Source organism: Plasmopara halstedii, assembly GCF_900000015.1.
Source record: "Plasmopara halstedii genome assembly, contig: Scaffold_555, whole genome shotgun sequence".
Taxonomy (NCBI): Eukaryota; Oomycota; class Peronosporomycetes; order Peronosporales; family Peronosporaceae; genus Plasmopara; species Plasmopara halstedii.
Genome location: NW_020187475.1, coordinates 586,873 through 613,805, shown reverse-complemented (window position 1 = coordinate 613,805; position 26,933 = coordinate 586,873). Strand labels below are relative to the sequence as shown.

The 26,933-nt window shown below is 44.2% G+C and overlaps 5 protein-coding genes across 5 annotated transcripts; 3 read left to right on the top strand and 2 right to left on the bottom strand.

Moving 5' to 3' along the window:
* Positions 1 to 522: 522 nt before the first annotated feature.
* On the bottom strand, positions 523 to 843 carry PHALS_11653 (uncharacterized protein; the record flags this gene model as incomplete). The annotated part of the gene is made up of 1 exon (XM_024727051.1): positions 523 to 843. The coding sequence occupies one exon, from the start codon at positions 841 to 843 to the stop codon at positions 523 to 525; it is 321 nt and encodes a 106-aa protein (XP_024577666.1).
* An 8,925-nt stretch (positions 844 to 9,768) lies between these two features.
* Positions 9,769 to 11,542, top strand: PHALS_11652 (Alpha-mannosyltransferase; the record flags this gene model as incomplete). The annotated part of the gene is made up of 2 exons (XM_024727050.1): positions 9,769 to 10,967; positions 11,026 to 11,542. 2 exons carry the CDS (start codon positions 9,769 to 9,771, stop codon positions 11,540 to 11,542), a joined length of 1,716 nt encoding a protein of 571 aa, XP_024577665.1.
* Positions 11,543 to 12,104: 562 nt separating this feature from the next.
* PHALS_11651 (cmgc mapk protein kinase) lies at positions 12,105 to 14,093 on the top strand (the record flags this gene model as incomplete). The annotated part of the gene is made up of 1 exon (XM_024727049.1): positions 12,105 to 14,093. One exon carries the CDS (start codon positions 12,105 to 12,107, stop codon positions 14,091 to 14,093), a length of 1,989 nt encoding a protein of 662 aa, XP_024577664.1.
* Positions 14,094 to 14,428: 335 nt separating this feature from the next.
* On the top strand, positions 14,429 to 20,329 carry PHALS_11650 (atp-binding cassette superfamily; the record flags this gene model as incomplete). The annotated part of the gene is made up of 1 exon (XM_024727047.1): positions 14,429 to 20,329. One exon carries the CDS (start codon positions 14,429 to 14,431, stop codon positions 20,327 to 20,329), a length of 5,901 nt encoding a protein of 1,966 aa, XP_024577663.1.
* PHALS_14521 (uncharacterized protein) lies at positions 20,328 to 25,390 on the bottom strand. Its single transcript, XM_036407476.1, has one exon. It carries the CDS (start codon positions 22,912 to 22,914, stop codon positions 22,672 to 22,674), a length of 243 nt encoding a protein of 80 aa, XP_036263174.1. The 5' UTR covers positions 22,915 to 25,390; the 3' UTR covers positions 20,328 to 22,671.
* Positions 25,391 to 26,933: the final 1,543 nt, after the last annotated feature.

Below are 26,933 nucleotides of genomic sequence, written 5' to 3'. Positions count from 1 at the left end.
TTAGCAGCGGGAATAGTCGGCGCGGAATTGAATTGTTATAAAGCGGGTAATCTCAGCTGAAAGCAGGCTAGAAGTGCGGTCGGTCCATGTTTTTTTTTCCTACCCAGCTTAGATTTGAGCAAGCTCGCCCTTGGTTTTTTGCTCAACTGTCAGGCTCGGTCTGACCATTCTAGCCGCTGTACTGGATGTCCTACCAAGAAACCGGTGCGATAACTCGATTCCTGTTGCTGTTAAAACTTTGTCGTCGATATCAACGGTAAAGCTTGTACTGTAGAGAGTGCAGAAGTATTTGAAGTTACATTTGTTGTTGCGAAGTAGGCAAATGTTGCCATAATGGATTGCTTAACGGCTGAAGAGGGTAGTCGATGTCACAAACGTATAATGTTAAGCGGGAAGATCAATTATTCCGCTTCATTTGCAATTATATCTATTTAAGTGTGCCTCTTGCATGCAATTGATGAAGCCATAGTGCGCGAAGTACACAACAGTGCACAAACTAAAGATTGCATATAATGAATGAATTCAATACTGTTGTGAAGTCGAATTTTCGAGTCGAATAGAGCAGGAAAAGACAATCATAGTTTCAGTCAAAAGGTACAACATGAGTTCGTTGAAAAGCGTCTCATTTGTGTAATGCAACACTGCAAGCCCAAAAAAATGTTGGGCATATTCAACGCTTGTGCATCCATGTAAACATGAACCGCTTGCATCGAGATCCCATACTTTGTGCTGTAGACCTGATTTGAGGTCCGAGTATATTGGGAGGACATGTCCATCCGAACAATACTTGAAGCGCCATGTATCTGCCGTTAATGACCAATTTGTCGTCAAAACTCCATTCATGATGTGCACATTCAATGTTAATTGGACGATTTGGACCATATATGGTCCAAGTGGGGTAGGGCAAAATACGCGACGCTAAGTGTTTGCAAAAGTCAGAATTGCCTTTAAAACGCCGCATATTGCTGGTGTAATTATGCACGTACAAATCTGTTTGGGCTGTACACTTGCAAGACCTCTCCAAAAAAAGTTGGGCTCGTCAACAGTTGAAGCTAGAGTGGCGCTCAGCTCCCGCACCAAAATGTCGATTTAATATACAAGGTATTTTGCGTCATCAAATATTTGTTCCGGTGTAGATATGTTCTGGCGTCATGTCACAGTTTTGGCAATATCATCCTGTCTGTCAAACTGAAATCGTTTCGGGTGTCGAGCTTTCAAGGAGCATTACTAGTGGCCAAACATCTTGCAGCTCACTTCCTTTTCAATCTATGCTGTGAACTAATATTCTCCATTAAAAGGTGTTGGCCCAATCGTTTCAAGCCATACCTGTTGCCGGAACTGCAACTTTGTTGATAAGCTATCATGATTAGAAGTTCAATCTTGCTGTCCAGAAAACCCTGGAGCTATCAGTTCCGGTCGCGTCGTGCGAATCTCTGCCCCTACTTGTCAGACTGAAGCTTCAATACATGCCGTCAAAAATCGGAGCTCAAGCACCATAGACTAAATAAAGTCAAGATAGCGCTTAATTAATCGGTAACTATGCAGAAGTGGTGGCATCAGTCGAAGCCACGCGGTAAAAGAATCTAATATGCATACCTCGAAGCCCACATTCGCGATCATAGTGTATTTGCTGCGGCGTCCGCACGATGCTATCAACTGTAGGTGGGTGTTAGAGCATAGATTCGGTGAGAAGGAATTAATAATCGGGACAAAGCTACGGTGAAGTTTATGACCTGGAGTAAGACGCGGTCGTAAGGTTCACGACAATTTGTAACAGGGCAAAATTCTGTAATTCTGCGTACCTATCCCATAAACATTTGGCACTTTTGTGCGAAAGTCCGGGAAGGTTTTCGGATCTGCTTCTGCAAGCATGCGATTTTTTGCGTAGACACTTACAGTCAAATATTCCTCTGTGCAAAGTGTGCGGTGCCTTGTTGACAGTCTCGCGCTGTTATTGTTTTACTAGGCTTTGAGCAATGACCTGTTTCTTCCTCTTTACTAGAACGGCGAGTCTCCGGTCGAAATTGTGCTCTACATGGATCATATGCTTCTTTGTTGTATTACGAGGGTTTTGCGGATGCGATCTGCTGTATGCTTGCTACAAACATATCATGTGGCGCGAGATGTGTTCACAGTCTCTGGATGAGATACCAAAAAGTGGAGTTGATGCTGAAGCAAATCCAACTCAAGCGATTTAACTAGACTCTTGGTCTCGCTAAATAGCCTCAGACAAAAATGCAATCGATCGAATCTGCTTTCGAGGAATGAAATGTGTTACACAAGCTCAATAATCGAGTCTCCAAGGTAGTAAGAACTTGGCCACGTGACTGCATAAACTGCGATGGACGAAAAACAATTGATGGTCAATTGTCAAGACCGGTTTAGGTTCAAGTGCACTTATCAGAATCAGAATTCCAATGCACTCAAATAGCTAATACAAGTTGCTCTGCTATTCTCAAGTGGACACACATATAGAATATGTTATATTTAGTCTCATATTCATCTGTACTCCTTACCGTTCCCCCTAACAAAACTTTCTTATCTTGAACACGGCTGGCAGCCGACGTATACCTCGGACCCCTCCTTTGCAAAGCTTTGCGTGCACAAATACCGTCATTTCGTTCCTATTTTCTATTTCCGGATACAACGATTTTAATGTGACTTTCGTACTATTTTTTTTAAACGTGCAAGGGATAAGTACACGAGATACAGGACTCGCCTCGTTACTGCACTGGGGTTCACACTTATTTTGTCATTCTGTTTTACGATACTACGCCACATTTGACTTCTATCTCTCATTTTTCTGAACTTAATTGTCTCGTTTCTTTAAGCTTACTTTCCGTGCCAAACGTGTCCCCTCCAAAAGCGCGATCTCTGTAAAGTCTTATCAACCAGAACGGTGCCCGTGACTTGGAGTCCCGGTAATGAGATTCGTATCGTCATAAGCTCTACGGCGGGGTTCTGAAATCACTTCCCGTCGATGGAAAGGACATGGCATTCAAGACAGATGAAGCTGAGAAGCTGAGCGCATAGAGAATCTCCACTCCAGATACCGGGGACGTAATGTATCGCCAGATGAGGATAGAGGTGTTTAGCCAGCAAGCTCAATCGCTCTATTGCAAGTGCAAGAATTACACAAGCTCTCGCCCGATTCACGTCGTACTAACCCGAGCAATGTCGCTCTCCGCGCTGGTAGGTAGCTCCTTCTCACCTATGCGCGCGAGCCTTTCGCTCGTACCAAAAACAAAACGAGAGCAAGAAAGTCGCTTCATGAGCGCTTACTCACTTCACAAGTCATCAGTTCTCAGCAGTAATGTATCGAGAAAAGCCGAACCCTCAACATAATATTGGGTAAAAGAAACTGGCGGAAGTGTCGCCAAGGAAAATAATCGATTCGCGCACTTGGTGAGAGAAACACGCCGTCCCGAACATTTGGGCTTAACAAGACAGCCTGAACAAAGCAGACGTCTATCTAATGCATCGTCTTATTTGACCTCGAAAAATGTAAGGCATGACATGGACGTCGAAGTTACAATCCATCACCTCAGAATTCTGCTATTATATGAGACAGATGTAAGAGCGACAAATCTAAATATTTTTACCGCAAGGTCGGTTACCTACCCACGAGTGTGAAGCGCGCCACGACGGGCTATACCGCCTCACTTTCAAGGGGGAAAAAGGCGGAAGGCAAGCCAGATCGAAAGCTGCCAAGGCACCAGATCAACCCCGCGGAAGAGAAACCTGAACCTCCTTCGAGTTTTCAGATTAAGAGTAATTCTTTTATCTTATTTTCATATAATATTGACATCGCACCGGACCAACAGGCCCATCAAACGCTTCACGTGGGTTTGATCGCTTCTTGTTCATAGGTCAAGAGCAGGCAAAGGTCGACTGACTCGCGACAGGCTTTCGTAAGCTCCCTCGACTGTAGAGGCACCTGACGTCGCGTCTCAGGCTGAGATAAGTCAGATCTCGGATTCAACGTAGGGGATGCGGCATCGCACTGCATGTCAACATCTCAAAGCCACGCCACTGGAATGGAGCAGAGGGTATCTCAGCGACATGAGATGGTTGAGATGTTGCTTCGTCTGCAACCGAGCTTAGCTCGTCCAACTTGACCTCAAAGAGCCAGATCGTCGTATAACTTCAGGGAATTCACAGTGAGAACATTGGGTACGTTTGCATTTGCTTTGGGGTATTTGGAGTACAGCCCGATTTCTTTTTGCTACGACTGCAAACACTTCTGGTATGACTCGACCGCAACTTTGTCGTATAGACCGTATACACTGCATTATATGCACTGCCCCACAACATATCTATGTGTGTCCCGCCTATCCCTAGCAATGGCGTGTTGCTTATGAACCCCGGCTTTCAGTCATAGCGTCGTGCACCCTGCGCACAACGCTCGATCTCATCGAGATAAAATCACTGAATTTGCTGAAGAGTGTAATCGGGCCGATATTAGCAAGTCAAGTTCGACCGACAGCACATCCCACACAGCCGGATCAGCTTCGTGGCGAAGTCAAAAGCACCGAGGGCTTCATAGTTTCTCTGCGGCTGACATATATGATCTGGTGTCTTCCACCTTGAGCAATGTGTGCCAAACTTTTCTGTACAGCGCTGACTTCTAACCGATGATACAGATACCGGCAAGCCGTGTTGATAAAACCAATTTGAGGAATAGTTTGGCTGTATCTTCAACATTCATATTAACACCGGACGCAGCGGGATGAGCCATTTTTTCAACCACAAAACTGGCAGTACCGAACGCGTCTTCTGGAAGAATGAAAACAAGGTCTATACCGATGGGCTGTCAGCATTCTACCAGGACTGACAGACTGGCCAAAGATACCGCTGCATGCGGCAAGATTTTAGCCCATTGACATATTTCACACGTGTGCACATATGTGCTTACCCGCTTGTACAAGTTATGTCGTTGATATATCCTAGTCACCAAGCTGTTACTCATTTTTCTTCGGGATGGGCGCCCAGAAGGGTATCATGCGCTTCGAACAATTTTTTCTTACTACAGGACCTCATCAAGAAGCACCAAGATGTGGTGAATGCCATATAAAATCAGTGCGGAGGTACAGTAAGCATAAGTATAAGGAATTAAGGTAGAGGCGTGCAGCGGCGCAGATCGATATAATAGCATTTGAGTTTTCATACATTTGCTTTCCAAAGCAGCGCAAAACATGCTGCATCTGACCAGTGTAATGTACGTATCGTCTCGTCGTCATTATTGCGATATGTGATACTTCATAGTCGGGATGATGCGAAAGTGAAACCACCACCGCATTAAACCCGCCTTACTTCAAGATTATATTCAACAAACTAGGATAACCATATTGTCATTCTCTGCGAGAAATGTGGTGGTGACGTCGCTGTGCGCAATGAAGCATGATTTGGATAAATTACAGATGGCTTAGAGCTAAGCAGATGCATCCTGAAGTTGTTGAGGGCTTACATGATTGCGTATAGCTCTTTGGTACAACAAAGGTTGCAACTTCAGTAGCTTTTAGTTATTGAGAGCCAAACGCGATTATGCGCTCACGTCCATTGGTATCTGCTGAAGCAAAGTTCAGCCTATTGCAATGACTGAAGCATCACAGATGACGTGAAATGGCCGATTTGGATCTGGAGGATCCAGAAGTGGGGCACGCATGACATTTTTTCACAGCCTCAGAGACCGCCATTTCCACTGCAGCCCAGCGCCATGCGGTATTCTCTTTGAAAAGATTAGCGAGGGGTCGTATCATGTCGGCATAGTTTGCACTGTACTTGTGCGAGCAGTTGGCAAGGCTTAACTATTTCCTTATGTCCTTTTGGCACAGAGGCACTTGCCAGCGAGCAATTGCCCTTCATCTCGCGGTAACTAACCGCGAGCACTGCTTCTCAATGAACCTACAAGAAGGTTTCTGCTCGGCGCCAAGGAAACACTGGTCATTGCCGGGGAATAGCATACTTAAGCATGAACCCTTGAGCACCGCTCGCAAGCATCCGATGTGGTTTCCAAATCTGATTTTCGTGCCCTGTATGACTGCAAACGAATAAAGCGCCGAAATGGGATCGCGCAGTAGTCACGATGTAGCTTGATTTCACCAGACGATTGAATGTCGGTGGTGCATTAGACAGTCCCTGTGGCATGACCATCCACTTCCAGAGCACATCGCACCCTGTAGTCACTGCAATGAGAGGGGTATCGTATCTTTGATCAGCTGTTGATGAAAATTAAAATTATTTGCTAGTTTGGAGGATCTTAACAGAGTTCAACCAGACCTGCTACTTTACAGCCTTCCTCTCTACAAATAGATGCTTGCGTCGGAATCGTGGCAGCAATTAGCGTATAATAAGCGTGCACAATTCGCCGCCTGTCGTTTGCCATTTTGACACATAAAGTCAACACCCAGTGTGGATATAAACTGTCCTTTACAATACTCGCTTCATGTTTCGCATCATCGATGCCACACTATCTTTTGGTAAGGGTCATTGCCATGTGACGCAATCATCCGTTCCGCTTACAAAATCAGTGTACTAATGTACTGCCCAATCCGAGGATAATATGCCCGGAGGGTCTCATATCACCACGTCATGATATTCCTTCCAAAAAGAATAGAAATGATCCTTAGTATCCATAAGCATGTCTGTCTCACTCTGCACATTCAGTGCTCTGCGATTGTATTAAGCAAAATATTTATATCTGGTACCAACCGTACCATGTTGGTGACACCACTGTCTTGCGGATCCTCGCTCATATTCCCGGGGGGTAATTTTCCAAGTTTATACGAGCTTCTACCGGAGGTAGAGCGGGGGGACTTACAACCCTTAGTCTTATTTCGGTCACCTCCTTCTTTCTCGCCACTTACCCTTGGAGCTTCAATGATCCGGACGTCGAGCCCGTCACACGGTATCGCTGACCCAAAAGTACGGTCATATCGTGACAAGGTTAGAACAAACCCTAGCCCATCTACTCGCGAGTTACATTTGCCCAGCATTTCCACCCACTCTGGCACGAAAGATTGGGGTATCCGGTTGCCTTCACTCTCAACCGAACCTAATACAGAAGAAAACATCGCATAGCTGGTTCTTGCCGACCCGCGAGCAACACATTTAGGAACCTTGCATCACACTCACCCTTTCTCGTCTCGACATTTATGCACATTGAGGATATACAATCACTTTTCTCCACCTCATCCTGATACCTCGGCCTGCTATCGCTCTTGCTTTATTCGAGCTCGACTCGAGGCACCTAGCAGTACAACTGCTATCAATTTTGAACGGTTTATGCAAGCTAACGCAGCTTTGCACCCGCACCGAAAGCGCTTCTGTCGCGTGGTAGAGCTAATCTCATGACGCCAATACTAACAGGAAGACGCGCGTAAAACCTAGCTACTTCGACTAACAGTTGGCCCGTGGCTTTTGGCGATTAGGCCACCATGCCATTTATAAAATCATATATTCAAGACAAGACATCAGTTCACGCTGTCAAACTACTCGAAGGCCGGAATAGCCTTCGACACTTTTACTAGTGTTTCCTTCGCAATCGAAGACGCACGACATCGTATTTGTGTTTAGCGATCTCCGCGCACTGTCATTGTTTTTGACAATTGCGCGCCGTACAACCATTTTTGGAGAGAGTCGCTTTTTTCGAGGGCAGCTACAACCTTGATGAAGTAAAATAGGGCTCATTATACTGCGCAGCGCCGGCTGAGTCGTGACATTTCATCGCGAGGGGGGGGCATGGTCCGCTCATGCATGGGAGCCCATTCACCACATCTCATCCGAGAGCGCCGGAAGCAGATGATCTATTTGACAGAATAAACATCTCCGGGTACTGCAGAGATGCTGAGCCGACAAGATACCTCTTTCTTTCTCAAAGTGACTGATATCGATCGGCTCTAGCGCGCTCTCAGAGCTTACCGGCCTAGCACCCCAATCCATCCTCGTGACACGGAAGTTGTGCTCCGCATTGCATACCCACAGTCTTTTCGTAAGCAGTAGAGTGGACGCGAAAGGTCTTGGCGAAAGCCGCACGCGTTTAAAGACTTTATATGAATACGACACCCGTTACTACCTACCTAGGTTTAGACTTTATCAAAGCGATTCAAGGTCTTACCTTTCGAATATAGTCCGACAGTTCTCACCTCGCACAACGAATGGATAATAACCCAAGCGATACACCAGATTAGGCGATGCAAACACCCGCGACATCTAACGATACAAATTGGCCCACGTTTGGAACGCTTCATTTCTCGAGATATTGTACGTATGTGTTCATCCTTGCGAGCAACCTCATAGTTGGGAGATCACAAGCGAGACGCGCTGTGGCTTCGTCTGAATCAAGACCAAAGTCATGGCTGTCGCGACCTCTCTAATCTTAGATTATATAATTTTCTCCGTTACGAGCGCGAGTAGCCTAGACTCTCAACACGAGAAGTCTCACGGTGTAACCCCACTCGCTCCACCGCCGATGCACCAGGTTGAATCGCTCCAGAATGTTCCTCACCTGCGCATTTTCATAGCTGGTGAGCGCGTCCAGGCGAGCGCTTATCTCTTTCGGCCAATTGACCTCCTATTCACTTATCCCATCGGTATTCAAAATCGACAAAAGATTTTTTGCTGGTGTTACGGGTTTACACGTACGCTGGTAACAGGTGTGTGTGTCACACGAGATGTGCATGGTGTGACTGCACCCAAACAAGAATACGGTATGCGGCTCGCTAGCCAGTAGTTATGCATGGACTTAGATTTTACTATATATATATATTGAGTAAATTTAGGAAAATCTAAACTTTTAAAATTAGGATGAAAGTAAATAAAAATAAGTTTAGAATTTAAACCGAAGAGTCAATTAGCCTTGAGAAGGCAATAATTACTCTTGGAGTAAGCGAATTGCGATCTGCTAACTCATACTTGGTTCTTGTAAAGAACAAAAGGTCGGAGACCTTAAGTACGCTTCCTCAAGCGCTTAGCTACGACAGCCCCGCTGCAGCTGGTCTGTCTGTTTTAGAGACAGTATTTAAGTATTCATGTCTCTTTTTCGCAGAGTGTAGTCTTTCCACGACTTGATTGTGGGATTGAACACAAGTGCTTTCAGGTGCAACGGGGTTGCAGTTCACTTTGCATAAAGGAGGCCTGTATCCGAGGAATCTGCGATAACAAACGCAAAGAACTTGGGTTCAGGGGCTCCTACCAGAAGCAGAATCAGAAGCCTCTCAGACAGTCGATCGACCCTGTTAGTTTGCCCTGCTATTTCAAGAGCAAATTTATCAAGAATTATCTCTATGAAGACTTTTACTAATTTATACGTTTTATTACTTCTCGAATCAGAACTGCCTTTATTTTCAAGCGTCCGGCTAGCAGCCAATGTGTTCATCCGAAGTTCCGCAATCTTAATAAATACTGATGTCTCGCTACTTATAAAATAATCACAATTACACGAATTGTAATGTTAATATTGTACTATATTGTAAAAATCAAGTGCATCAATTTAAATACATCGGATTACATTCCTTATTTGACCAAGTTTCAGTATAGGAAATAACTGAGCATTTTGCAAACACTACTAAATATATTACTGGGCTCCTCATTTATTAAGTGACCTTTATATTGGATGAAACCCCTTTGAGGAGTTACGCTGCATCAAGTCTCAATAGCATTGGAGGCATTAATTATCACACCTAGCACCAAAAGCGATCGATCCCATGACGCACATTCATAAGAATTCCATAATAACAATCGCACTTCACAAAATCCCAAACTGACGGCATGCTACCACCTGAGTGGGCAAGCCGAATTCGAGAGAGTCGTTTTTTCAGCAATGTGTACATTCGAGGGTTGGGAGCTTTCATGCTTATCTGTTGCGTGTGTTCCTTATCACAGCAATATGCGTTTGTGAGCGTTGAGAGTCTTGATTCCAAAAAAGATATTCATGACTCGAAATTACAGGAAACAATTTCTTTGGCAATTCAAAATGCAGAGGGGATGCTTGATGATCCTGAAGAAGCTGAGTCGTGGAAATCACCTGAACCTTTCGCTTCATTGGATAGTGTAACGAATCAAAAGGAGTCAAATATGACCCCAGCACTTTCCCAAGTAGAGACACAAACAGCATCGGTATTGCCTACACTGGCTCCAACGATAGTGCCTGTTCCAGCTCCGAAGGCAGTGTTACCACCTAGTCCAAAAGAGGAGCTAGTCAATAATACAACTTTTGAGCAGCCGAAGATAAAGCCAGCGGTCAAGTCGACGGCAAAGCCAATCAAGAAGCCAACACCTATTGCCGAACCCCGCCAAGCTGTCAAGAAAAATTCGAAGGGTATCCTTCTGTGTTTACACGATGGAATTATGGAGCTTGGCCTCTCTTTGATTCGCGAGTTGCGATGCCTTGGCAATAAGGAGCCCATTGAGGTACATCATTGTCATGATCTTACGAAACCTTCTATCGATCTCCTCTATGGTCTCGATGACAATATCCAGGTTGTCGATTTGTGTGAACGGTACATCATGAAAAAGGTTCTTTCGGAAGCCATGGCCAAAACTTTCCAAAGTTACTGGATCAAGCCGCTTGCCGTGCATTATACCAGCTTTGAAGAACTCATATATCTGGATGCTGACGCCATTTTGCTAAAGAATCCTGCAACGTTGAGATCTAACGAAGGGTATAAAAAGCATGGCACGTTGTTTTTCTACGACCGCGTGATCAACACTAATCAGTACTTAAACAAGCGCACGAATCGTGGCATGATTTACTTGCACCAATGGCTCAAAACATTCGACTACAAACGCTTCGGTCTCAATTATACAGCTCCGTCGTCGGCATTTAAAGCCTCTTTTGCGTACCGTGGCAAGACAGCTCACGAACAAGACTCATCGATGATCTTGATCAACAAAGGCAAAGCTGGCAAGGCGATGAACGTATTGTGGTATCTGATAACTGAACATCGGTTTATCTACGAGTTCTCATGGTACATATTTTCTTCTTTCTATCCGTCTATCGACATGATAACAAATATTGCTATGTAGGGGTGACAAAGAGTCTTTCTGGCTATCATATGAGTTTTCACACACACCGTACTTCTTCTCACCTTATGGCGCTAGCGTCGTGTCGGCTACACCAAACAAGGATATGCAGCGTCATCCGGACACGCTATGTGGTAGTTTGGCGCACTTTGACCCGACTCTTAATACTAGTGCTCCGGCTGAATTGCTTTATGTAAACGGACGATCTCTTGTGGATCCTGTGCCATTTCGGCTTCATAAGCTCAAACAGCTGCAGCCAAACCTCGTATTTAATATGCTACCGACCCATGTGACACCACGACAGAGGCGACGTGCTCCTGCTGGTATGACTGAGTGGTTTGAATGTATGACTGGCATGGGTTCAACGCCTGTGCCACCACATTTTTTACCAAATTTGTGGAGACGGCGCCAGCACTTTCAAGCTATCTCTATGGGCTATATTGAGCCTTTGCTGGTATGTAGCAATCCAGGCGACCGCCTTCCAGATGTCCCTGCGCCTAAAAAAAAGAGTAAAAGATAAAGCTTAGCAATACATGCTGACGTACTTCATGTTATGAAGTTTATTTTAATGCTATTAAGACTTGACTGATACCTTCAAAGAAAATAAGGCCCAACTTTAAATTTCTTACACTCTTGCCCCGTCAATGTTTACGTGCTGACTGCATGGCGGAAGAGGTTCAGAAGTTCCGCTGACTCGATAACAGATGGATTTTGGGATCTCAAATTTGCCTTGGGTGGCTCTAGCATCACCGAGTCCGTCACCTAAAGAAATTGTGAATCTAAAGGCTATGTATGCCTCTCAGGAGCTAGAACTTGCCGATCACACCAGCCTGCTCTTGTGCAGCTGTCAAGTCGAGATGCTTTTCTCAATCTTTTTTTAATAGCTTTTTAATATTTTTGGTCTTCACCATTAAAATATGCTCTACAGACATACGTATGTACTGTTATTAAAATGTACATTTTGTAAGATGTTATAAAATACCTGAAATTCAAAAATTACATAAATGCCGGAGGTTTGCCACCTCATTTGTTACACCACAGTCGGCAAAAACCGCCCAAGCAGTCGTCCCTCTTTCGTCGCTATGAGCTCGCATGATGGCGGCCGCCGCGAGTCTGACGAAAAAAATGGTGATGGCGTCTATGTGACTAAAAATCGGTCAATTTTCTCCATGTGGCTGCACGGGAAGGCGGTCCCGGCCCGTTCACACCCAGCTGTGGTTTTCCGCTCGGCTGATGTGATTCAAGAAGGTTATCTGCTTAAACAAGGTCTACGACTCAAAATGTGGACTCGTCGCTATTTTATATTGCGACTTGAAGAGCGGCATATGACATTGGGTTATTATACAAGTAAAGACACCTTAACTCTGTGTTCTGAGACGCCTATCGGTCCGGGACATTTATTGGGACATGTCAACACAACTCGGTACCCGCGTCGTCTAGAGTTACGCTGTGGTACGAAGGCCATGATTCTAGAAGCTGAAGACAAGAAAACTTATGAATCTTGGAAGAACGCACTACAAGAGGCAATACGTTGGAATCACGCCATGGTGCCATCAAAAGATGGTAGTTTTGTTACGTACGGAAAACAAGCTTCTGAGGATTTAAAGCAAGAAGAGCGTAGTCGTGCTGAGGCAGCAAAGAAACTACGGGAAAAGCAGCGAGCTGATGAAGCTGCTGCAGTGGCCAATGCGTCGTCCAAACCAAAATATTTACCGGCCACACGCGCTGGGACTCAGTGTTTTATGACTTCAAATACAAGATTTGAGATTCCGTCTTATTTTGAATATGTCAAAACCATCGGATCAGGGGCCTATGGAGTCGTCATTTCGGCTACAGACACGAAAACAGGGACAACCGTGGCAATAAAGAACATCCAACGGGCTTTTGACGATCTCACGGATGCAAAACGCATTGTACGCGAGATAAAATTAATGCGGCATTTGAATCACAAGTGTGTGCTAGGTGTCGAAGATATTTTCGAACCCGTAGCATTGTCCAAGTTTGAAGATGTGTACATTGTCTCTCAATTGATGGCAACGGATTTGCACCGAGTCATTTACTCGAGACACGCGCTTTCCGACGAACACATTGCGTTCTTCATGTATCAGATGCTATGTGCAATGAAATATGTGCATTCGGCTAATGTCATACACCGAGATCTAAAGCCGTCAAATGTGCTTGTAAACGCCAATTGCGAGCTGAAAATCTGTGATTTTGGACTTGCTCGAGGTGTTTTTCCGGAGGAAGAGCTTGAATTAACGGAATATGTTGTCACAAGGTGGTACCGTGCACCGGAAATCATGTTAGGCTGTATGAAGTACACGCGCGAAGTGGACGTGTGGTCTATGGGGTGTATTTTCGCTGAAATGATGTCTCGGAAACCTTTGTTCCCAGGACAAGACTACATTGATCAGCTACATCTTATTATGAACGCATTGGGTGCTCCAAACGACCAAGAGCTCTACTTTTTGAGCAATGCACGTGCTCGTAAATTTATGAATACAGAGTATCAAAAGCGAGGGCCAAATCCAACAAAGCCACTTGCACATATGTTTAGCGATGTACCGCCTGCCGCACTGGATTTACTGCAGAAAATGTTGGTGATTGATCCAAATCATCGTATCAGTGTGGATGACGCGCTGGCGCATCCATACTTGTCTTCAATTCGTAATGTGGAGGACGAGACGACAGCAACGGCGAGCTTTGATTTCGATTTTGAGAATGAAAAGCTAACGAAACCTGCACTTCAAAAATTAATCTGGGATGAAATGAGGATTTTTCACCCAAACGTTGGTGATGATGAAGCTCCAAGAACATCAGATACAGACTCAAGTAGTTTTGCAACGACAGAGGCATCGGTGACACCCGTGACACCCGCCACTGATGAGCATAAAAAAACGAATTCTGTAGAGGCTGCAAAGCCGATTACTGAGAAATTGAAGCCTGAAGACAGTGCTGACAAACAAAGTACCAATAGTGACAATATTGTTAGAACTTGTGCTGATAGCGGCAAATTGACAGACGCGCAGACGCGACAGGAAGCCGGCGAACCAGCTCGGGAGGTTGCTTAGAGACTAAATTGAAGTGACTTTGTCAATGTTTGTATTTCTTATGAAATAGTATCACAATTATTGCATTTCATTTGGGTATCATTCTGAATTGGGGGTAAAAAGTAGATTTATTCTTAAATGTATCTAGTGCTAAATAAAACCCATACATCAGAACACAATTTTGCTTCGACAATGATCCGAGGAAAAGGTTTCTGAATCTTAACCGATCTGAACACCTTACCCATACGTCAGCCTATTTTTTGATGACTTCTGGAATCTGATCCTAATTAAGGGCCATAAGTCAAGAGAACGGCTGACTATCATCAAAACCGACATTTACATCTTGAGTTCTAACGATGGACAAGACCAAGACCGCATTACTGGGCAACAAAGAATTCATGCCACCGCCTTCCTCATCGCCGCTGGCTAAGCGGCGAACCACGTGGATGTTCATTCGCACCATATTATGGAAGAATTGGATGCTTAAACGGCGCCACCCTGTCGCTACAGTTATGGAGATCGCTCTACCGTGCATCTTTATCTTGCTTATGGGTCAATTAAAGTCTTTAGTCGATGACGTTAACGTACCCGAAGGATGGAGTGATGACTCGACCTCCGCGAATGACGACACGCAGGGTACGTCATACAACCTGTTCGAGCCCTCTGGCACATTCTTACCTGGAATTCCTTCAATTTTACCCAAATTTACAATGTACGAGACGTCGTTATGGGGCATTCTGCTATACATGGGTACTCTTTCTATCACAGATGGCATGAACATGGAAGAACTATCGCGTAAAGATTTTCAGAATTGTACGACTGGTGTGACCGTACAAGGTTTCGTAGATATCAATCCAACATCACCGTATGCTGTGCCTGCTGCCTGTAGGGGCAAAGTTGCTCCGTACAAAATTGCTATTGCCCCCGATACAACATTTACGAGAGACTATTTTATGCAGACCATGGAAGAATGGTATCCACGAATTAATCTGCTAGATAGCGAGACACCAATCGCAATCCCATCATTACTCGAGAGTGTACAGTTTTTTGACACTGAAAAAGCACTTGAAGATTACGTGAGTGGTAAAGATTATGGGTCAAGTCTGGAGAATCCTCACATTTATGGAGCTATCGTCTTTAATTCGTATCCAGACGTTAACAATATTGGCTCGTATCAAGACATTGAGTATACTGTACGATTAAACTCAACCAGTCAAGATCAAGAATCCGCTGGCTCCATTCCTCGAACAACAGGAGATCCACCGGAGATGTCACCTTTTCAAAAATCCATCAGTGTTACTTATTATCCAAGATATGCCATCACAGGATTCATGACACTTCAGACATTAGTCACAAAGTTTGTATCATGTATGCCCGACTGGGACGCAGCGACTAAGACAACGACCGGAGAGTGTCAACGTGCTGAAACGACGGCAGTAGCGTCACCAGAACTGGATGATGCATTGTTGTCGTCATTGGATAATGATGCAATTATATCCACAACAGTTGAACGTATCGCAGGAGGAGGTGTGACTTTTTCAAGCTTAAAATCTTTACTTTCCAACGAAACGATAGAGGCATTGCTTGTACCGCTACGACAAGCGCCACAGCCGTATCTTGGCGCGTCTGTAGCGCCTTTTCCCATTGATTCGTTCGTGAGCTCACCATTTTATGATTCTGTCTCCACTGTCTTTCCAATCGTGTTCATCTTGTCGTACTTGTACTCAATTTCTCGAATTTTAGTGGTACTTATTCAAGAAAAAGAGCTGCGATTGCGAGAATTTATGAAGATCCTTGGCGTTAGCGAGAGTGCTATTGTCGTGTCGTGGTATATAACGTACATACTTATTCTTTCTGGAAGCGCGATTCTTCAAGCTTTTGTGGGCTCAGCGAGTTTGTTCGCCAATAGTTCTGCTGTGCTAATCTTTCTGTTTTTCTTCCTCTTTAGTCTCAGCATACTCGCGTACGGCTTTATGATTAGTACGATCTTTAGCAAGGCACGAGTTGGAGCCTTTGTTGGAATGGTGCTATTCTTTCTCATGTACTTTGTATCCTCAGCACTTACTCCACAAACACCCGAGAATGAAAAGACCCTGGCGTGTCTTCTCTCTCCAGTAGCACTATCGCTTGGTGTCAAGGTCTTATCGAATCTTGAAGCAACTGGGACTGGCGTCAATTTTTCAAATGCGAGCGTTTTGAACGACAACTTTCGCTTTAGTCGTTCGTTGCTTATGTTTGTGATTGACACGATTTTATACACGCTTTTGGGACTCTACTTTGAAAAGGTCATACCAAAAGAGTATGGAACAACTTTGAAATGGTACTTTCCGTTCTCTCCATCGTACTGGCGCCCGACGTGTGCAGCAACTGAAGGGGCGAATGCCAAAATTGACGCAGAGTATCCCGGAGAAGCTCTATTGAACAGTACGTCCATTGATGTAAACTACAATGTTGAGCCAGTGAGTCCAGAACTTTGCGAACAAGAACATCAGGGTCAAGTCCTGGCTGTTCAGCGATTACGAAAGGTCTTTTCCGTTCCTGGTGGTAAGAAGGTGGCGGTTCAAGGCTTGAATCTGACCATGTACAAGAATCAGATAACGTGCCTGCTTGGACACAATGGTGCGGGCAAAACGACGCTTATCTCGATGCTCACAGGTATGATTGCTCCTACAAGTGGTGATGCAACGTTCCGTGGAATGTCGATTTGCCGTGACATGGACCTGATACGTGAGTCTTTGGGTATTTGTTTCCAGCATGACGTTTTGTTCGAAGAACTGACAGTAGAAGAGCATTTAATATTTTTTGGACGAATAAAGGGATACACACCCAATGAGCTTGATGAAGTTATCACGCGGCAGATTCGAGAAGTGGGACTAACGGAAAAACGACATGTTATGTCAACTGAACTCTCTGGTGGCATGAAACGTAAGCTCTCTGTCGCTGTTTCTCTCCTTGGTGACAGCTCCTTGGTGTTTTTGGATGAACCGACGTCTGGAATGGATCCATACAGTCGACGAAGCACGTGGGAAATTTTGCTTAACAACCGAAATGACCGTGTTATGGTACTCACGACGCACTTCATGGACGAAGCTGATATTCTCGGTGATCGCATTGCCATAATGGCTGAAGGTGAGTTGCGTTGTTGCGGATCGTCTTTGTTCTTAAAGAACCGGTTCGGCGCAGGCTACAACCTGACGCTAGTTAAGGACGATGCGACGTGTGTGGACAATGTAGTGATCGATTTTGTAACGTCGCGCGTGTCGAATGCACAACTGTTGAGCAATGTTGGCAGTGAAATTGCGTTTCAGTTGCCACTTGCGGGCTCGTCGACGTTTGCGTCATTGTTTGCCGACTTGGATGATGAACTTCAAGGGCTTGGACTGCTATCATACGGTGTTTCGGTGACAACGTTGGAGGAGGTGTTTATTAAGGTGGCGGAGGCGGACGATCTTGATAATCAGCATACACTCGGGAAGCGTGGTCGAAGTCAAACACCCGTATCTAGCCTCAGTGATACAAATGCTCGAATTGATTCAACGGGATCGTATTTTATGGTCCACTTGTGGGCTCTCTTCCTTAAGCGATTTCGCTATGCCAAGCGTGACAAGAAAATGATTTTTTACAGTCTAGCACTTCCAATCTTCCTTTTGTCTGTTGGCCTGGGGCTGCTTCAAAGCACTAGTGCTACCAAGAATGATCCAAATCTGCCGTTAACGACTGAAAAGTTTGATGCTGGAACGAAGACGCCGACTCCGTACTTTTGTCAGCCAACTACGGTCGACGATGATTGGTGCAGTGCAGCGATGGATTCGTACTTTACTGATATCTCCACTCAAGCCCTGAAGCTGTCAAAACCGGCATACGACTCGAGCTCACCGACAGTCTTTGGTGTAACGTATACGGACCCTGAAGTCAACACAACTGGTGCCACTGGTTACGGATTACGACTCGGTCAAGAGATTTACAATCGGGGGTACGGTGTAAATACGTCTACAGTTGAAGGTCAATATGGTGCCTACTTGGTCCGTGGAGATAGCGACCAAAACATATTGAGTTACAATCTTTTTGTCAATACTACGTCGACTCATGGTGCGATTATCTTCAAAGCATTGATGGACCAGACAATCTATCGCTTTTTTGCGTCTGATTCAACTTTCGACGGTTCGAATCTCAATTTGGTTGTTAACAACCATCCACTGCCTCTGACCGCCGACTCGAAGGCATTGTTTGGGTCGTTTCTTGCGTTTACGGCCTGCTTGTTCATCTGTATTGCCTTTACGTACTACCCTGCGTCCATCGTGACATTCTTGGTAAAAGAGAAGCAGTCAACACACAACTCAAAGCATCAACAACTGGTCTCGGGCGTATCACTTGGCGCGTTTTGGTTAGCAAATTTTCTCTGGGATTTTCTGCTTTACCTCATTCCGTGTGTAACAGCTCTTGGTTTAATCAAAGCCTTTGACATTGACGCAATGACTGGTGGCTCATCATGTACCAGCTGCACGTCTGAGACGTTCGTGGCCGTCATCGTCTTGTTCCTTTTGTTTGGGCTGGCCATCTGTCCGTTCACGTACTGTTTGTCGTACCTTTTCAATGAACATGCATCGTCTCAAACGTACACAATCATGATCAATTTTATCACTGGCGTCGTGTTGATGATCGCATCGTTTATACTCGATGTGATTGATTCGACCAGGGATACGAACGCAATGCTTGTGTTCGTCTGGCGCTTGTCACCACTCTTTGATCTTGGCTACGGACTGCTAAACCTCGTGCTGCATGAAATCACAACAATCCGAGAAAGTGATGAGACGCCAACAAGTCCTTTTAGTACCCAAATTATGGGCTGGGAGATGATTTATCTGTTTCTCACGGCCATTTTGTATGGCTTATTGGCGGTGGGGATCGACTATGCAATGACGTTTCCTATGGTAAAAGACTGGATGAGTGGCCGAAGTGAGACGAATGACGAAGAGTACGAAGATGATGTTGATGTGGAAAAGGAGGCACAACGTGTGGCAAGTGGTGAAGCAGACGGTGATATTATCAAGCTTGCAAACCTTCGAAAGGTTTATCGTGGAGGAAAAGTGGCGGTTCGCAACTTGTCATTCGGGCTAATGCAAGGAGAATGCTTTGGATTTCTTGGAATAAACGGTGCTGGTAAGACGACAACGATGAAGATGCTGACAGGTGATGAATTACCGACGAGCGGTACGGCGACACTTGGTGGCTTTGATATCCTCACACAACAAATTGAAGTTCGTCGTCAAATTGGATATTGTCCACAATTTGATGCGTTGTTTGAGCTGCTGACAGTGCGTGAGCATCTAGAGCTGTTTGCATCGATTAAAGGCATTTCTCGTGCTCAGCTCAACGACGTGGTACAAGACAAAATTAACCAGCTAAATTTGGGCGATTTTGAACATAAACTTGCTGGTAGTTTGAGTGGAGGCAACAAACGCAAATTGTCGGTAGCCATTGCAATGATTGGCAATCCTCGTATCATCTTTCTAGACGAACCATCGACGGGAATGGATCCAGTATCACGTCGTTTTATGTGGGACGTAATCGCTGATATTTCCACCCGTGGTAAGAAATCTACAATCGTTTTGACGACGCATAGTATGGAAGAGTCGGAAGCTTTGTGTTCTCGAGTGGGCATTATGGTTGGTGGTCGGCTGCGCTGTCTAGGTAGCGTCCAGCATTTGAAGTCTCGTTTTGGCGACGGTTTGGTCTTTGACGTCAAACTTTGTCCTCCGACTCAGGAAGAGCTAGACGAATTGGTGCAGCGGTACTTTAGAGATGTCCAAGAGACCGTCACGCGTGCGGATCTTGCAGACAAGTGCAGATTATATGGAGATGAGAGGCTGGCTGAGCGTGTAGTGGCTTCACACCCAACAGGATATGGACTTGCAGCCGTGTTGGAACGGGACGGCTACGTTCGTGCAGAAGCATTTCTGTCATGGTGTCTGGAGGAAAGTCGATTCGATACACTTTCAACATTTCTCAGTTGTTCGTTCAGCCACGGTGGTGTGACGGTAATGGAGCGTCAAAATGATTTCTGTCGGTTTAAATTGCGCGGCTCGAACGAGGAGTTACGCTTATCAAAAGTTTTTGCACTTGTCGAAGAAATTAAAGAGGAGATGCATATTCGCGAGTACAGCGTGTCACAAACATCCTTAGAGCAGATTTTTAACTACTTTGCGTCTCAGCAGGCTGAAGAACAAGGTGTAGCACGTGGCTTTCAGCAAACATGATCGACGGCTCATGTATGTACAAGATGAAACTCTGTTGCCTACAAGTCCGAGTTAAATTACATGCACCTTCACTATTCATTATCTCGGTTTAAAAACCACAACTTTTGTTATGCTAAAACCCTTGTTTAAAGACCCAGTAATGCTGAAAAAAGTTAAGGAACCGGTTGGAACAGTAGAAAGAATTCTCTGTATGCGGGTCGATACGATATACATGACTGTCTACTTGATAGAACCGATCGCAACAAAGCAACAGCTTAACTGTTGCGAGCAATGTACTTTGCTAAGAAGTGCGACCTAAAAACGAGGTGACGATATGAAATATGTTGTCAGTCCGACGCATCTGTGTGTTTCACTAGCAATCTTGGCGCGTATGACCTCTCGAAGGTGGACGTGCGGAACAAAGTCGATTCTGGTTATTGCCGACAGTTTTGAGACCTTTTCGTTAATACTTGTTTTGGGGCAACGTGATTTGCACGATCATAATGAAATTACTCCGAATCAACAAACCTTGCAGTTGTTGAAGTAATCAAGCTGATACAGATCGGCAAAATTCCGGCATGTTTATTGTCGGAACTGAATTTGGATGTTTGGTTCGCTGTTTTATCGCTGATCTCTTTGTTTCTCATCACAAAAGATGTCATCTGAAAATTAGTTAAGCAATCTCCGCTTTCAAATTCTGCACACGAATTATGGATAACTTCACATGCTTTTTTCTCATAGCTTGATAGCTATCAACGTTGGTGAATACTATGTTGCAAAGATCTAAAAATCCTTTTTTGCACCATTCCTCCAACTGAAGTACTTGGCTGCTTGCAAGAGAATGATTGCTGCGGTAAGGTCGGATGCAAAAGTATCAGCATAGGCCAGGAAGCAAAGACGCGAAGGTAACTCCGGGGTTGAGTTGCTGTGTGACCTCATCAATACCTTTGGGCTCTAGGAGATCGTATCTGTGCGATGGCTAGTTACCAGCTAGTGAATTATTCTCTAGCCAGTTCACTACAAATGATAGACGACATCATTGAAACACCCGATTGTTATTGAAATAGACGTATGTTATTCATTCGACTGTGGTTATCGAGCTTGGACGCAGCTATCCGTGGTTGGTGTAGCGGACATGATTGCGCATCGGCAAAGCTAATACCGTTACCAAGCCTTTAAATTCATTGCGATGATGAAGATGTATTGCGACACTAAATGTTTACCAGATAATATGTAGTATGTAGCAAGCCTTTCTTGAGGTGATTGCTCATCAGGCAATTCGATGGAACTCACGCTTCGAATATGAAAGATTTACCAAGTTTTCTTGTTAGTCAAAGCCGAACTCTAATGCTCGTCCATACCTTGTGTTGTTGAAAAAATTGTGATGTGCTGCTGTACAAATATGCTAAATTTGCATCCGGACATCAGCTTGAAAGATTATTTGAAACTAAATTTACAATTTTAAAAGAAAAGAAACTATTACTTGGCAACTTCGACTGTTTTATATACAATTGATTTGTAAGCAGTTTAATTGAAAGCTACTAGCGTCGAAGTGGAAAGTCTTCGCTCAAGAGGAATCTATGCTACGGACGAAAAGATATTGATTGGCAAAGTTTGGCGCTAGATGCAATCGACATGGTATTGAGCGTCCATTGACATATGTGTTCACCGAAAGCGGATGCCAAGCAACGCAAATGTTTCAGCATTTTGCTGTGGAAATGATTTTTATATAATCTGCAGCCGAGTCTCCGTTTGGAAATGCATGTTTGTAAATGCGACGAAGGGCTTTTTAACAAGATTCATCAATGTAAATGCGCAAAAAAAATTATTACTGGGACGTTTTGCAAGAGCCATCAAACGCTGCAAACGCTGCAAATTCTGACAATCTGTTCATCATGTAACAGCAAATCTATACATTCTGCCAAATTCCTCGTCATTCGACGTCACCTGCAAAGAAGCGAAGTATGTTTTAAATCTACTCGTGCTTTTTTCACCACTTTTTCTCGTTATCGAATCCGAGTCTTAGGTCCAGTTAGAGTTTGTAAAGGCTATCCACGCAAGATATTTGGATGGAATTCGCGTTTGTTTTATTGTACTTTTGTATCACTTGCAGTAAATGCTATCTGCAAACATACGAATGCATTAAGAGGACTCAAAATGAAGTGAAAAGCATAAATTTGTTATGGTTTCTATCACGACTGTGGGATCCACGCCTCTTCCTAGCAAGACTCTTTGAAGCCACAGGATCCTTTCTCAATCTGTTCGTTTAAAAAAATGGCTGTATGTGTAGGAGAATCAGGAACCTTTCTCGCTTTCTCTTACAAATAAAAAATCAGTCTATACCCTTATTCATTCGTACTCAGTTAAGCTTCTGTACATGTATTTCGCTTCGCGCCGAAAGCACCACTTTTGAAATTTGCCCCAAACTTCAAAGAATTTCGTTCGCGAGTATGGTGACCACAGTACCCGACTCCCGATCTTTGGCTTTTGGCTACAGGTACCTCACGAATTACAGCAAGTGCGTCTTCTATCACTGCCACAAAATCCACGGCGTCCAGTGGTCGTAAATTTTGCAATATTGGATTATTGAAAGGAGTGGTTGCCATGGTTATCTTACGCTTGTATGTTGACGCAAGAATTGACTGTAGCGATATCGTATCCCAAATGTTGTGCGAACTGGGAGCGTCCACTGTGAAACGCCTCACGCCAAGATTACGCGCATGGTTTTGGGTAAAGTCACTCCAACGTGGAAGAACAAGATAACCAAGTGGCACAAAAGAAGAGTCTATATGATCGCAATCACGGCACGGTACTGTTGAAAACTGTTTCACAGTCTGGGTAGATGCATGCTATGTGAGCAAAACGCATATGGACGAGCGTCCATTCTTCCCTGTGAGTAGAGAGAACTTTTTCGAAAACAACCCAAGTACAGGCCAAGCAGAAAGGTTTGACAGGTGTGATAAAAAACGAAGCTGCGACTACGCCGTTGTCAAATTTAAAGTTTTTAAAATGCTGTATAAAAATAAAAGGAAGCGGGCACTATCCTTGGAGCCTATGGATTCAATAATTTTGATGAAGAAGCTTGGTATTACGATTTAAGTGGCAGAATCGGGTAGACGAATGAATCGACCTTTTCCATCTAAGGGTGTCGCTTGTTGGCTAAGCGGAGGAAGACACAATGGATCATCAACAGAATAACATGAGGACGATGCGGCAGTCTTGCAGGCATGTTGATTTGTAGATGATAGCGAGTCAGATAATGAAAATGAAGGCTTCAGAAGATGAATATAACTACTATAAACATGACATTCAAAAAAGCAAACAGCTTTCACCAGCCCTACCCATTGTATCTGTGCCGCTGTCAGCTACAAGAATAACTCTCTCTCTCTCAATCCGAAGCAGCGAGACTAGTCTTGCTATTCCTAACGGCGTCCTGAATCGGAGACCGACAGCTCGAGAGTTGCGGCGTCAAAACAAATCTTTGCTGTCCTTTTCCAGTGGGTTAAAGGTTTAGTTTGGTCGTGTGGAGTTTGTGGTGGCTCGAAATCCCGGTCACAAAAATATATCTTTGACTGCCGAAATCTAAGAGGTTTAATAAACTCGTCATGTGAAAATACTTCAATTATTGACGTAACAGAACCCTCAAAACGCCTGGATGCTATGAATGATCGAAGTGGTATACCAGATAAATCGAGAAAGCGTGCGCGCCCACTGCGCTCAATAATAGCTTGAATACTCGAGTGGTCACATGCTGCGATAAGATAGCCTACATGAGCCTTCCTTTTACAAATATCCAGCAGCGTTAGCTTTTAATTCGAATGCTGGATTTATCAAGAAGCATCGATTGCAGTAGCATGATTTTCAGATACAACAAGGAGAAAGTCACCGCAAAAATTTCTCGCAATGTATCCGGTGTCAATAAGTGAATTCCAACTTCAGACTTCGACTTATGCCACGCGAGGATCAGCACTACCAAGGAATGAAATACTGACGGATAAGTGCCACATTAAAGGCCAAGGCGTACTCTGCAGATCCCCCTTCCACATTCATATGATGGATTTATCCTGTCCATGTCGGACCTCTTCGGTAACACGATTACCAGTTTCTCCCGAGCGCAAAGTGGGTTAATCAGCAGCTGCAACATTTCGAAAGCAAATTGCATTGACAATGACAAGAGCAGCGACCTCCATGGTTGAGTCGATTGACGAATCGCTTAGCAAAGTCGCTTTTCAAGCGATCTGCGTTGTACATCTATGCATGTTAGAGTTAATTTTTTTGAACATTTCGGTTCTTTTCTATAGCTGTCAAGCCATCCGAACTGTCATCGAATCATAAAATTGTTTTTTTCAAACATTCTGAAGTCAGTGCCTCGACGGCCAATTTGACCAGCATTGCATCTGAATAATACGAATAATAGTCGAGCAGATCAAATAACGACTCTCGGTGGCGCTTCCAAATTCATTCGTAAAAATTGATTAATCCGAAGACTGGTGATAGAAGTTTAGATCCAAAATTAAAAAAACTACGATTTTTTTGTATCATCCCCACTATCAAACTCTCACAATTTCAAAACGTAAATGCGGCTGCCAAACCCATCAAGTTAAGTCACAAATAATGTCCACACGCAAGTCGACTTTACCACGGACGTCTTTTAGTATTGCGTAAGTATGTGGGGTGGCTACACCAGTCGTTTATGCAGCCATTAATTAGCGCTCAGGAGCTCAGAACCTGTTCTTGTACAGTACGTGATGAATCCTAAAAGAAGCGATGACCTACAGACGTTGCCTATTGTTAGCTACAGAACATTGAGTCTCTTAAACGATACTTAGCTTTGCAGATTGCTACAACAATGAATGCATACTTTGAACTTCACCGCATTTCCGTCTCCATCCTTACTCCGATCTTAAATTAGCTTCGACCCAGTATCGATTAATACATGTGAAATTACATTCGTACGCAATCATTTGTACGCTTATTGCCACATTGCGTGCAGATTCTCAATTCGACATTTTTGATATTGCTATAACCACTCTTGACCCTTTGAGGCTGCCAGTGCGACCAAGATAAGTAATCCTATTCAATCTTCTTGTGCAATCAAAAGAGCAAGTGTCTCCAAATTTCAGATCTTGATATTTCTTTCCCTTCATATGCTACATCTCCCACGGCGAATGCGTGGTGGTCGCGATACTCATTGTTTCTCTACAAATTGATGTATATGAATGGAGTTGATCTAATGGTGAGGCTTCTTGGCTACTTTATCTTCGCTCAAATCCCACTTCAGTCCCTCAGTAAACAATGATTAGAAGACGAACAATTTTGCCTGCTTGGTCGTTGTAGTTTCTCAGATTTGAGTTGCGAGAATGCAGAATAATTGCGCGTTCATAGCTGCGTCAATTGACAAAAGGCAAAACAAAATCCTTCATGAAACAGATTGCCCTGAATACTATGCGTATCAGTGTTCAGTTTTGACTTCAACGTGGCATTTTCTTTCATTTTTCTTGATTAGTCGAATTTATCCATCTGTATGTCACAGAATACAACTGATTCACTAGGTCTACCCGGTAGCGATTGCGATTCTTACATCGTGAACATGCGAACAGTGAATAAATAAATCAAGTGTGGCTGCTAACCATTCCACCAGAGAAGCCGAAGTCGTGTCTTGTTTTGGTTGCACCAAACACATATAGGAGACCGACAGCTCGAGAGCTGCGGCGTCATAACAAATCTTCACTGTCTTAACCAAGTGGGTTTATGCTTCAATCTGGAATTTGGTCGTGTGGAGTTTGTGGTGGCTCAAATCCCTGATCACAGAAATATTGCTTTGACTGCAGAGCTCCAAGAGGTTCGAAACAATCATCATCTAGAAATACTTTAAACATTGACGAGACAAAACCTTTAACCTTCCTGGATGCTACGAATAATCAATGTGGTTTACCAAATATAGCAAAAAGCGTTTGCACCATGTGTCAATAATAATGTGACTATTTGAGTGGTCAAGGTGCAGCGATAAGATAACCTTCATGACACCTCCATCGCAAAAGGCTAGTGGCAACTTCGAACTGGGTTTTAAAGAAACATCGAGAAGATAGCTCTACCTCGATTGCGGTAGCAAAACATTCAGATGCAGCAAGCAGAAAAGCAATGCGAAAAATCTCTCTCGCAATGTAGGTGGCGCGGGTGATGTATCCACCTGTGTCATCATTGAGCTCAACCGGTATCATTGAAGAAATTCCGAGACTTTCAGATTTCAAATTATGCCTCGCGAAGATTAGCTTTGCGAAGGGATGATATACCGACGGATAAGTCCCACATTAAAGGCTGAGACATACTCTCCAGATCTCCCCTCACATCCATACGATGGAAGCTCGAGCGCTTTATCCTGTCTATGCCGGACCACTTTGGTTGCACGATTACCAGTTGACAGGTTCACCAGCCGAGCTCAAAGCAAGTTAATCAGCAGCTGCAACAATCCCGACAGCGATTGCAGTGGCAATGACAAGAGCAGCAATCTTCATAGTTGAGTCAATTGACTAATAGCTAAGCAAAGTAGCTGGAAGCTGCGCCTTCCTCGTCGTTCTTGGTCACGTGTACTACTGTTTCATGATTTGGAAGGTGTGATTTGTCA